The sequence below is a fragment of the Mauremys mutica genome, chromosome 11 (genome assembly GCF_020497125.1).
Source record: "Mauremys mutica isolate MM-2020 ecotype Southern chromosome 11, ASM2049712v1, whole genome shotgun sequence".
Lineage (NCBI taxonomy): Eukaryota > Metazoa > Chordata > Testudines > Geoemydidae > Mauremys > Mauremys mutica.
The window spans coordinates 46039419-46052993 of record NC_059082.1 but is presented as its reverse complement, the minus strand read 5'-3'; the positions used below and the strand labels follow the sequence as shown (position 1 = coordinate 46052993).

The 13575-nt window shown below is 51.7% G+C and overlaps 1 protein-coding gene across 2 annotated transcripts in view; it reads right to left on the bottom strand.

The window, feature by feature from the left end:
* Window positions 1-12994, bottom strand: part of LOXL1 (lysyl oxidase like 1) — a 48695-nt gene extending 35701 nt beyond the window's left edge. For both annotated transcript variants that reach the window (XM_044978756.1, XM_044978757.1), the window contains exon 1: window positions 11450-12994. In XM_044978756.1, coding sequence (XP_044834691.1) covers window positions 11450-12653 — 1204 coding nt within the window. In that variant the 5' untranslated portion in view covers window positions 12654-12994. The remainder of the gene's footprint in view (window positions 1-11449) is intronic.
* Between the last annotated feature and the right edge of the window lie 581 nt (window positions 12995-13575).

Below are 13575 nucleotides of genomic sequence, written 5' to 3'. Positions count from 1 at the left end.
TTCTCTAATTGAAGCTGCTCAGGGACTTGCAGCTCAGCCAGAATGTAATTACTCAGCCTGGAAGCTGGCCAGGACACTGGGGCTAACACCTCCTGTGAAAAGTGTCACAGGAACTTTAATGCCCACAAGTGGTCAGGCCCTGGAGTTTATAGCTCAGCAGAAGGACACAGGAGCCCCACCTGTGAGTGCTGAGAGAGCAGAGGAGAGAGGGGGTCTGTTATTCCACTGGTATCCTGAACTCATATGTGCTAGTAAATGTGAAGAAAAATCCCAGCCCTCCAAACCAAGCCGCCTACAGAGTGAACACAAATCCCTGTGGGAAACCAAGACAGCTATGCTGGGTTGAGTGGTTGCTAGGTGACCTGAGTACATATATGGAAAGAAACATGAAAATAAATCTAATTAGAGACATGTGGAGGCAAGGGGAGGAAAGTGGTTCTGATGCAGAAACTGCTCAGAGCAGAATGTCCAGGCCTCTTGGAGACGGCCCTCTCCTTGACGGGAGCTGAGGAGGCCAGGCAGAAGAGCACATCTTCTTTAGATGTTTTATAAGGGGTGGTTGCCCCTTGCCCTATTCTGTTCCCTAACTCGGATGGAGAGATTGGCCAGAGAGACAAAGTTCAGACCCAAACATTTCAAGCTAACTTTACTCCAGTTACCATGGTACTGGAGCAGCGAAGCAGCATCAGTGCGCACTTCATGAGGGTTTGAGATGGTCTAGTAGCACACAAGTGCTGTCGTAGCTTTGCTAGCTGTGCCTGACCTAGCTAGCTCAAAACTAGCTCTGGTACATCTACATGAGCTGCAATCACACCCCAGAATCGCACTGCTGATGTACCCTTAGAAGTTGAAATGTAATGGCCCTGGAGTGCTCTGGTCCCAGGTCCCATTTGGGAGCAGCTGCCAGGCACCCTGCAAGAACCACAGGTTTTGTCTATCTGGTTTTGGGGGAAGGAGAAGGGAACCGAGGGAAGATTGGGATGGTGTTTGGCTCATAGAGCAATCCTGTCACCAGTACAGTCCCCTTGGTTCTCCTGGCCAACCAGTCCACTGACGGAGAGAGCTTTCCTGGGATGACTGGTTACTTATGAAAAATACCCTTGAGAGAGGGGGTAGGATTGCCAATTCTCACAATTTAATCCCAAGTCTCATGATAATTGGTGTTTGTTTTAAATCTCCAGCTTCTGGAATCATGTGATGATGATGCTTTAATTTTTTTAAAGTAAGTTTCTAGTCCTTGTGGTTGGAGAGAGGGCCTAAGGACAACCAGAAAGCAAAGCAAAAGAACCTCAGATTTATCAAGGATTTTTTTAATCTCACAAGTTTTAGGGCCTGACTTGCAATTTTTGAATATTCTGGATTGACCCAATGAGGATTCTCGTTATTGTTTCGATTCCCCAAGTCACACATTCCCTGTGGATCTTTGTCTGGATTGCTTAAGGAAGAAAAGCAAAACATGTAAGTGGGTTTCGAATGAAAAGGTGTTAAACTAGATCAAGAGGAGAGAAGGACAGAAGGAGGCAAGAGACAGAGACAAATGTCAGCAGATGGAGCAAAAGAGAGAGAAAGAGAAATAGAAGACTTAAATATAATAAAAGTGCTGGAGAAATATGGAGAAAGTGAAACAAGTGCTGGAAATAAATATTAAAGTAAAAGGAAGGAGAAAGAAAATGGATGGGGAAGAGGAAAGAATTGACACCAGAGAGCATGTTAACAGCAGAGAGAGAGAGAAAAATAAATGGTAGTGTAAATGGAGCAAAGAGCATGGGGGTTGCGTTTATTTTAGAAAGTTCACATGTGTTTAGTATTGCAAGTTGACAAGAATATATACACACTCAGCTCCCCTTTGCCTCTGCAGCCCCTTGAGCCAGGCCAGAAGGAAATGAGGTCAAGCTCATAAAATTAGCCCTTTGTTCAGTGCTGCTTGCATGAAACATGGACTTGGAGGGATCTGATCACAAGCACATGCTCAAGGCCAGCCATGCCTGTGAACGCTGGAATTTTCCAGGCACAGAATCTCAGCAGAGGCTGGGTTTCTTTCTGAGCTAGGTTTCTTTCTTTCTTTCACCCGCTCAAGGTGGAGTTCCACCCAGACAACCCCACTCCTGCCACCCAGTGAGTTCATGGCATTTTGGGAGGGAGGGAGGGAAAGATTCAGTGGAAAGACTTGCTAGGTCTCCATCACTGATATACAAGTTCAAGTGGTTGGACACCACAGAGGTGCCTAGAAGATTTCTCAAACATCCATCCAATTGTTTGCTGGTTGCATCGGGGTCCTTGAATTAAATGTGCTTTGGATCAGGTCCACAGCATTGCAGTATCATCACCTGACATTTGGGCCACATGGCTCCTACTGTTGCATCATGCTGCTGGGCCCCATAGCTCTGCCCACAGGCAGAAGAAGATCTGGCTGAAGTTTAGATTCTATAACTTCAATGAACTTTGTAGCCAACAGCAGAAGCCAGCCTGAGCTTCTCAAGTTCAACTCCACCTGGAGCCTCTCATCTCTATCCCAATCCTGCCTTCTCCCTCTACCCAGAACTGACCACCCAGCTGGCCTTTTAGAAGTTTACAGTAGGCCCCTGTGGAGATTTTTGGACAACATGATCAGTTCAGGCCTCCTGTGACCCTTTTTCTCAGCAGTAGATCACAGGTATGTTTACTCCTCATTGACTTTTGCCTTGAGTGTCATGTCCTGATCACTTGAGCTGGACACAATTTATCAGCTGAAACTTCTTTTTTTGGCTGAAAAAAAAACATGTTTGTGTTGACCAAAACATTTTGCAAATTCCAGTTGAATTTGCCAAGCTGGTTGTTGGGGCAGGGGAAATGGGGGACAGAAAAAAATGCTGAAAAATCCTAAATGTTTTGTTTTGATATTTTTCCACTTGAAATTCTGTTTTGTTTAGGATTTCACTGCATTTTTATTAATAAGTTAAAAAACCACAAACCAAAACAAAATGTTTCAGCTCAAATTAAATCTTTTGTTTGATCTAAATTAAGTTTTTATTTTTTTATTTCACTGAAAATAATTATTTTGTGTTGACCCACAATGATTTTTGCCCCGATTTTTTGGTTTGGCCACTGAACCGAAAATTCAGTTATTCACACAACTCTACTCTGAAGGGTCAGAGTGAATCTCAGTGACTCAGAGAGATTCACTTGCTTTATAGCTGAACCATATGCTGGCCTGGGCTCACTTGAAATCCAGATTGCATTGACTCCGAAGGTTTTTTAAACTCTCAGTGAATCTGAATGCAGTCATTGCTGTGGGAATGAAACCACAGATTTGCCCCAGTTTCACCTGGTTTCAGAATTCCTTGTGAACATTTTGGACATCTCTGGCAATCATGAGTGGGAACCTTTCCTGAAACTCTGAAGTTTCACGCCTTCTCTTTGAGAGACCCTTGTATTGACTAATATATGCCAGCCAGCATATAAATATATATAATATTAATAACATCTATTATCCACACCATATATATTAGTATCCATTAAGCACTAGTAACATTAAGCACAGTGATATAACATAAACTGGCCTATACCATAAGCCTGTTCACTTATAAATATACTAAGTATCCCATATCTCCTTGTATTTGCTGAAGTAAACATATGGCATAAGCAGACAGGAAACTTGTCAAAGTCAAGAGACATTTGTTCTATATCTTAGTACATGCTAGGAAGTTTCTTCATGGACCAGTACCTGGAATGCTAGTATCCACAACAAAGATAAGGATGGAGCAGAAAAACAAATTAGGGAACTGGGACAAACTAATGGGTTGGATTTTAGTGATGTATAATGAGATGGTCTGAAGTAAATAGGATTAAATTCAATAGGGACAAATGCAAAATACTCCATTTAGGAAGGAACAATCATTTGCACACTTACAAAATGGGAAATGGCTGCCTAGGAAGGAGTACTGCGGAAAGGGATCTAGGGTCATAAGCTAAATATGAGTCAGCAGTGTAAGAATGTTGCAAAAAAAGTGAACATCATTCTGGGATGTATTAGTAGGAATGTTGTAAGCAGGACACGAGAAGTAAATCTTCCGCTTTACTCCATGCTGACTATGCCTCAACTGGAGTATTGTTCTGGGCACCACATTTCAGGAAAGATGTGGACTAATTGGAGAAAGTCCAGCAACAAAAATGATTAAAGGTCTAGAAAACATGACCTATAAGGGAAGGTTGAAAAAAATGGCTTTGTTTAGTCTGGAAAAGAGAAGACTGAGAAAGGACATGATAACAGTTTTCAAGTACATAAAAGGTTGTTCCAAGGAGGAGGGAGAAGAATTGTTTTTCTTAACCTCTGAGGATAGGACAAGAAGCAATGGGCTTAAATTGCAGCAAGGGAGGTTTAGGTTGGCCATTAGGAAAAACTTCCTAACAGTAAGGGTGGTTAAGCACTGGAATCAATTGTCTAGAAAGGTTGTGGAATCTCCATCATTGGAGATTTTTAAGAGCAGGTTTGACAAACACCTGTCAGGAATGGTCTAGATAATACTTAGTCCTGCCATGAGTGCAGGGGACTGGACTAGATGACCTCTATGTGTAACTTGTATAATCATATAAATAATACCAGCTAAAACATGTAACTTGGGGAGCACATCTTCTGTGTTAGGTGACTGTAATGCATGGGGCAGCTTGGAGACTGGTATTATATAGAAAGAACCTTTTTCTCATACCATATTAATAAACCTTACTGACATTGGTTATTTGGTCTTTGTATATACTTCATAATGAACCAAATCATGGTCAAGCCATTGACTACACAACTGATCAGCACTTGTCACCCTACCTTCTTTCACTTCTCAGATACAACTATTTAGATAAGCTCCTACTTACTTTGTGACTCTAGGCCAGGGGTCTCAAACTCAAATGACCCCGAGGGCCGCATGAGGACTAGTGCATTGGCCCGAGGGCCGCATCACTGACACGCCCCCTTGCTGCCCCTGGCCCCACCCCCAATCCACCCCTTCCATGAGGCCCCGCCCCTGCCCTGTCTCTTCTCCACCTCCTCCCCTAAGCGCGCACAGTTTTAATAAATATATACACTCAGTAATGCACCTCACTCAAAGGACAAAACACGCACTTAGATTTACTGCCTAAGGCTCTGGGAGGGAGTTTGGGTGGGGGAGGGGGTCTGGATGCAGGCTCTGTGCTCGATGCAGGCTCCAGGCTGCGGCAGGGGGTGGGGGTGCAGGCTTTGGGACGGAGTTTGGGGATAGGAGGGAGTGCAGGGGTGAGGGCTGTGGGGCTGAGGGCGAGGGGTACATGATGCAGGAGGGGGCTCAGGGCTAGGGAAGAGGGTTGGGCTGTGGGGTGAGGGCTGTGGATGAGGGGTTCATGATGCGAGGGGGCTCAGGGCTAGGGAAGAGGGTTGGGCTGTGGGGTGAGGGCTGTGGATGAGGGGTTCATGATGCGAGGGGGCTCAGGGCTAGGGAAGAGGTTTGGAGTGTGGGGTGAGGGCTGTGGATGAGGGGTTCATGATGTGAGGGGGCTCAGGGCTAGGGAAGAGGTTTGGAGTGTGGGGTGAGGGCTGTGGATGAGGGGTTCATGATGTGGGGGCGCTCAGGGCTGGGGCAGAGGATTAGGGTGCAGGGGGATGAGGGGTTCATGGTGTGGGGGTGCTCAGGGCTGGGGCTGAGGATTAGGGTGCGGGGGGAATGAGGGCTCTGGCTGGGGCTGAGGGTTTGGGGTTGGAGAGGCTCAGGGTAAGGGAAGCCTGCCTTGCCAGTACTGGCGGAGGGCAGGCACTAGGACCTTGCACCCTAATCCTCAGCCCCAGCCAGAGCCCTCATCCCCCCACACCCGAATCCTCTGCCCCAGCCCTGAGCGCCCCCACATCATGAACCCCTCATCCCCCCCGCACCCTAATCCTCTGCCCCAGCCCTGAGCGCTTCCCTTCCCCCGGCCCGGCCCCGGCGGGTCCCGCTTTCCCCCCCCCCCTTACCCGAGCGCGTCTCCAGCGGTCCCGCTCAGAGCCGCGTGGTGAGGGGGCGGGGCTGTGAGCTCCACGCCGAGCGCAGCGCTCAGCCCAGAGCTCCCAGCCCCGCCCCCTCCCCACGCGGCTCGGATCGGGGCGGGGCTCAGGCGCTCGGACGGAGACTCGGCGCTCTATGCGCCGAGGCTCCAGGAGAGGGGCGGAGGCGGGAGCCTCCGCTCTTCTCTTGGGGGCCCCTGCGGAGCTCCCCTGGGGAGCTCCGCGGGCCGCAGGGAAGAGCTCCGCGGGCCGCATGCGGCCCGCGGGCCGCATGTTTGAGACCCCTGCTCTAGGCCAATCACTTTGCCTCCCTATGTCTCAATTTCCATGTCTGTAGGATGGGGCTAATAAAATGTAAACACCTTGGTTAAGGTGAGCTGCTGTGAGATCTCTGGTTGACAAACACTCTTCTATAAGTACCGAAGAGTATTAATTATGAGTTATATTTGAGCATTGTTAGCTAGAGTGCAATGCTAACATGGATGCTACTGTGGTGTTCCCAGCATGGGATTGCAATTTCCTGATGATGGAGTGAGTCATTAAGGGGTTGATTGCAAAGAAGAAAGGTTCAGTGTAGCGGGGTGGCTACCCGCTCCTGCCCTTTGGGGCTTTAAAACATCCCTGGGAAGGGGCTTTAGGCTGGGCTGATTGGGGAAGTGGCTGCAGCTGGGGCCATGCCCCAAACTGAGCAACAGGGCCTTATAAGAAGGCCAGGGGAGCCAGAAGAAAAACACACTCTCTCTCTGTATTCAGAAGGAGATGGGCCTGGCTTCAGGGAGCTGAGATAGAGTACCTGAGGGGAGCAGGGCTGGGGACAGGCTGAAGAGCTGGGGAGCTCCAGCCTGGAAGGCCCCAGGCTGCGGCCTAGCAGAGGCTAACAGGTACTGGAGGTTGCAGGGGGCAACCCAGGGGTAGGCAAAGGCAGCAGGTCCAAACCCCTTTGCCAGTGATGAACAGGCTGATACTGCAGTCTGCCCCAGGACGTGGGGCTAGAGAATGACTGGCAGTAGCCAACACTAAGGCAAAGTGGGGATAGTAGGGTGGGGGTTCCCCTGGGAGGGGGAGACCCAGTTACAGGGGCACCGGGGTCCTGGGAGGGACACGGGTGCCAGGAGAAGACAGGTGGATCACCGGCCTGCAGAGGGCACTCTGAACGCTGGACTGAGCTAATTCCCAAGGACGACCAGCAGGAGGCGCTGCAGGGGTGAGTCCGACCCATTACACGTGGTGGAGAATGCGGGTATCGTAGAGGAGGAGGTCCGCTTGAGGAAGCGGTTGGAGGAATCAGAAAAGAAGCGAGTGGCACTGGAGGCACATGGGCGGCTGGTCCAGGCCAAGAAACCCCCCTATCCCCAGGGGTGGGGGTTTTAAGGGGGGAGGTGTGTAGCAGGGTGGACCCCTGCTCCGGGTATGAAGGGGTTTAAAAACGGCTTGGCAGGGCTTGAGAGCTGCTGCTCTCAAAGCTGGGCTGATTGGGGAAGTAGCCGCAGCTGGGCCACACCCCAATCAGGCCACAGCTGGCCCCTATAAAAGGCTGTGAGCCAGGAGCCCAGTCAGTCTCTTTCTGTTTCTAGAGGGAGATGGGCCTGGCTGCACGGAGCTAGACAAGGTACCGAGGGCAACGCAGCTGGAGGCAGCCGAGAGAGTGGCTGACCGGCCAGTGGGCCACCCAGGGGAGGTGGTGAAGACCGCAACTGGGACGGTGGGGACCCTGCGAGAGGGTCAGACCCAGACCATTGCCAGGGAGGTCATGGACAAGGAGACCCAAATGGACTGGGCCCAGCAGGAGGCCGGGACCCAGGTGGGGATGGACAAGGTGACGGTGGGAACCCAGACCCTGAGTGTGGAGGGTCCGGAAGACTGCCTGGGGGACCAGGACCTGCGGGCGCGGCTAGAGGCCGTGGAGCGGGCTCAGCAGACAGCACAAGCAGAGCTCCAAAAAGCCCGCCAGGAGAAGGAAGCCCTGGCCTTCAAACTGAGGGACAGTGAGGAGAAGCGGACACGGCTGGCGGGACACCTCCGGGTTGCACACGCCAGAAGGCCCCTTGATTCCCCGGGGTGGGGGTTTTGAGGGGGAAGGTGTGTAGTGGGGTGGCTACCCGCTCCTGCCCTTTGGGGCTTTAAAACATCCCTGGGAAGGGGCTTTAGGCTGGGCTGATTGGGGAAGTGGCTGCAGCTGGGGCCACGCCCCAAACTGAGCAACAGGGCCTTATAAGAAGGCCAGGGAAGCCAGAAGAAAGACCGTCTCTCTCTCTGTATTCAGAAGGAGATGGGCCTGGCTGCAGGGAGCTGAGATAGAGTACCTGAGGGGAGCAGGGCTGGGGACAGGCTGAGGAGCCGGGGAGCTCCAGCCTGGAAGGCCCCAGGCTGCGGCCTAGCAGAGGGCTAACAGGTACTGGGGGTTGCAGGGGGCAACCCAGGGGTAGGCAAAGGCAGCAGGTCCAAACCCCTTTGCCAGTGATGAACAGGCTGATACTGCAGTCTGCCCCAGGACGTGGGGCTAGAGAATGACTGGCAGTAGCCAACACTGAGGCAAAGTGGGGATAGTAGGGTGGGGGTCCCCCTGGGAGGGGGAGACCCAGTTAAAGGGGCACCGGGGTCCTGGGAGGGACATGGGGGCCAGGAGAAGACAGGTGGATCACCGGCCTGCAGAGGGCGCTCCGAACGCTGGACTGAGCTAATTCCCAAGGACGACCAGCAGGAGGCGCCGCAGGGGTGAGTCCGACCCATTACATTCAGTTTACACTTAAATATCTTAGCAGTCAAAAAGGACTGAAAATAACAGCTGAAAGTAGAATGGTGTTGTGGATTGGTCCTGCTTTGAGCGGGGGGTTGGACTAGATGACCTCCTGAGGTCTCTTCCAACCCTGATATTCAATGATTCTATGAAAATGTGGCAGGGACGGGATCACCAAGTCTTGTCAGTTGCCTTTTAAGATGCTTTTGTTGTGTGGATTGCAAGAGGAAGATAGGATGTCCATACAGTACACAAAACCCAGCTCACACAATCCAGTGATTTGGCTGCTTGACTAAAAGGCGATGTAACCAGCTCAATTATTGGGTTGGAATTTTGTAAATTTCTTCCAGGCCATGAGCTGTGACCTGGGTGGATTGACTGAATGTTTAAAGAGATTAGAAACAGCAATTAACATTTTAAAGGTGATTTTACCAATTAAGAAACCTGCCTGAAACCGCCACCAAGGGAGGCCATCAGGAAGCCAGAGCAGGTCACGGAGTACAAGAGTGAAAAATGAAGCCCTGAGGGCTTCCAGTGGGAGTTCAGTCACCCAAATCCCCCTTGGGGAGTGCTCACGAGGAAAGAACAGACACCAAGAGCAGCCCCCTCCTCTCCTGCTCGAGCTTCCAAATGAATCAGCAACATCTCGTGATCAACAGCACTGACGGCAGCTGAGTTGACAGATCTATTGGTCTTAGTTTGGACACTGATTCCCATACAGTCTTTGGCTTCTCTGCTGAAAATGTCAATGAGAGGGCCAATAAATGCCAATTGTGAGACCAGTTTTCATGATGTGAGACCCATATTGATTAAGAACTGGACTGAAACCCACCAATTAATCATATATAGTCCCCCAAACCACTACTGATGGCTACAGTTCTTGGTCTCTACCATCCAAGCCTGGCTCCAAACAGGTGTCCTAGATTTCTATAGCCCATTACCAAACTCCTAGATTGTCTGCACTGAGACATCCCAGCCACACCTTGCTGCACTGCCAGCATGGAACCTATAGCCTTGTGCTGAGCAGCAGCAGCACACACAGGGCCATCATACTCATCCAGTCTACACCATCATGTAGGGCTTCCCCAGGGGAACTGAGCGTGGAGCTTGGAGAAGTGTCCTGGTTCTTGCGTATCAGCCAGCCCATTCTGGATGTGCTTATCTTAATAACCACTAGGGAGTTGGCCAGGCTAAAGGAATCACAGGGATCAGTGGGGTCTGGTGAGCTGGGGTTTCCATGGGTTCATCCAAATTATTTGTGAGGGAGGGGGGAGTTAAATTCCATGGGTTTCCTGTCACACACGCTAACCTTTGTTTTAAGTTCCAACTTAAAACAAAATATGCAAAGCAAACCTCAGCCAAAAGCTACAACACTGGCCTATTTTGGGGTCAAAATCATGTGAAACCACTGAGTGTCCCTGTTCTGACCTTGATGATGCTCATCATACCAGACCCTCCTGCACAATGCAGTGCTAAACAGTGCAACAGAGCCTGTATCCTATCCCCTGTACAACTGCAGAGCACTCCATGGTGCAGAATACAGGCAAGAAACAGGGCATAACTACAAATCAGTTTGTAGCTGAAGTGCACTGCAAATGAGATCTCATGATGCAGTGCTACAGAGCCAAGGAGCACAGCGTCAAGTATCAGAGAGGTAGCCGTATTAGTCTGGTTCTGTAAAAGCATCCGACGAAGTGGGCATTCACCCACGAAAGCTCATGCTGCAAAACGTCTGTTAGTCTATAAGGTGCCACAGGATTCTTTGCTGCTTTTAAGGAGCACAGCGCACATCACCCCACAATGCAGTGCTTCTGGGCCCCAGGAGTACAGCACAGCTCAGTCCCCGCAATGCTGTGATGCTGGGCCCAGGAGTACAGTGCAGCTCAGGCCCTGTGATGCTGTGATGCTGGGCCCCAGAGTACAGCACAGCTCAGGCCCTGTGATGCAGTGCTGCTGGGGCCCAGGAGCACAGTGCAGTTCAGTCCCTGTGATACAGTGCTGCTGGGCAACAGGAGTACAGTGCAGCTCAGACCCTGTGATGCTGTGATGCTGGGCCCCAGGAATACAGTTCAGCTCAGGCCCTGTGATGCAGTGATGCTGAGCCCAGGAGTACAGCGCAGCTCAGGCCCTGCGATGCAGTGATGCTAGGCCCCAGGAATACAGTTCAGCTCAGGCCCTGTGATGCAGTGATGCTGGGCCCAGGAGTACAGTGCAGCTCAGGCCCTGTGATGCAGTGCTGCTGGGCCCAGGAGTACAGTGCAGCTCAGGCCCTGCGATGCAGTGATGCTGGGCCCCATTCTCAAGTTTACAACCCAGTTCACCCTGATCTATATAAGATGTTAACAGGGTGTCAATCACCCTAGTGTATAATGGCATCTTCCCCACATATGCCCCCACCCACTACCTGAATATGCAGGAATGCCTCCTTCTGTCCATCACTGGCTCTGCTCAGACCCTGGGGTCCCATCCTCATTACTCAGGCAGCAGAACTGCAGTACATGCCTTGGGCTGCTGTGAGCAGCTGGGCTGATCATGATTCAGGTAGACCCCCCTGGGGAGCGGAAGGGAGTTGACGCAGGTGTAGGGGAGTCTCCGCTCCCACAGGGCTCTGCCCTGAAAAGGCTGTGGGTGAACAGGCCATAGTGTGTGTCTAGCTCAGGTACCATGCAGCATTCCTGTCCCCGCTCCCCCGCCCGCCACACACATAGCCCTCAGGGCCAAAGACTCACCCCGTCCATTCTGAGGGGGTCTGTAAACGCTGCCCATGCTGACCCGGGCTTGGTTGTCAGATATCACTAGTGGGGCTTCCGGGCTCCTCAGAGGAAGGTAGGGTTCAGGTCGCGGAGACCCATAGGGATCCAGGCTCCGGAAAGGTGGCTGGGGTTCCACGTTGTGGGGCGGGACATAGGGCTCCAGTGGCATGTTACCGTAAGGGGGGTATCGCCCCAATCGTGGGTCAGTTCCATACCCGGGGCTGGCCCCCAAAGGGGACCCCGGGCTGAGTTGTAAGTTGTCCATAGAGGGGATCCCTTGTCCCGTTGGCTGCTGGTTCTGAGCTGCCGAATAAGGATCTTGGAAGCCTTGCTCTGCGGTGGCACTAGTGTCATGATACAAGCTGTGGGAGTACCTCCTATCCAGTCCATCAGCAGGCTGGGGCTGGGGGGGCACTGCGACATAGGGCCTCTCTGGAGCAGGATAGTAGCCTTGGGCTCGGTAGGGATTCTGGTCCTCCCCATACTCCTCATACTGTGCCCTGGGCTGTAACGGGTATAGGACACCGACACCAGCAGCAGCTGATGCAACAGCACCCCCTCCGTCTCCTGTGCTGCGGTAGTATAGGTAGCCTTCGTCATAGCCCCGAGACACCTGGGCATCATAGGGCTCATGCTGGTTCCCAAAAGGCGGCTGGGGGAAGGGGAACTGTAAGTAGGAGGGCTGCCCAAAGGAGGAGTGTGAGAATGAAGAAGAGGCGGCAACGGCGGCAGCGGAGGAGCTGGTCTGTCGTTGCCGGCTGGTGGATGGCCTGATCCGCTGGGAGCTGGTGCTGTCTCCGATGGGCCCTTCACGCCAGTTCTCCGGGACTTGGCCAAAGCCAAATGGGTGCCGCGTCTGGCCCCGGATGGTGTCGGAGCCCGCCCTGACTGGCAAGGTGGGCGCTTGCCTCCTGAGGTTCCCGTGTCCCCTTCTGCTTTGGCTCCTGGGGGTGTTGGCTAGCAGGACCCTGGTGCTGCCATCCGCCGGCTCCTGGCCAGCAGGCACATACTCAGACCCTGTGTTCAACAGGCTGTACACCCTGCCATTGTTCTCCCACTGGATCATCTGCCTCCACCGGTTGCCATCTGTGTTGCTGCTCTGTGGCTGCTGCCCGTGGACCAGCAGAAAGACCCCGCAGCCCATCACAGCCCACCAGTCCCATAAGCCACAGGCTGTCATTGTGGCCAAAGAGGAGCGGATGCTTTAATGGCTAGTATTTGCAAAACCAAACCAAAGAGGCAGCCTGGATGGCCTCTGCCAGCTGTTCCTCTCTCCAGAGCCTCTGTTGCTGCTTCTTGATGTGAACAGCTCTAACTCTGTCCATTCCTGGCCTGTTCTAAACTGCACAGCTCTCCCGCAGGCTGCATGGCCAGGCCAACATATGTGGAATTGACTTGGGAGATGAAAGGAGGAAAAGAGCCGCTTTTGGTCTCAAGGCTTCAGTAAAGTTTGCAGGGCTTCTCCGTGAGTGGTTTTCACATTGCTGCTATGTCCCGAGCAGAGATGTTCCTCTCTCTCTCTCTCTCTGGGCTGGATGGATTTACTCCTCCTGATCTCAATGAATAAGCTTCCACTGGGTCCTAGAGCCCATCAGTTTTCAGTAATTCAGCAGCACTACACAATTTCCCCAACGCTATTTTATATATGGTGTTTGAGTAAAACAGCCTCAAGATGGAACACTGTTTATGAGCAACAAGTGTCCATGCAGTTCAGTGCAACCGTTGTTTCTTCCTGAAACAGCCAGCTTGAATAAAGCTGACTGTTTTAACAGCAATGGGTGCTTTTTGCCCAGAGATCTCAAAGCTCTTTATATCAGAATCCTCCTGTTACTGATGGAGTCAGTGAGATGCTCAGTCAGGTAGAGTGACCTGAAGGTCACAAGAATGAGTTAATGACAGATCTGGAGGCAGACTCCCATGTTTCCTATCTCACAGGACCCCATTTCAGACTGCAAAATTCAGACCTGGCTACTGATACCCCGCAAGTCTGGGGCTGTATAGATCCAGAGCCCACCTCAAAATGAAATGCATGCCTGGATTTTAGAGGTCTTAAGGCAGAAAGGAACATTCTGATCTAGTCCAACCTCCTCTATAGCCCAGGC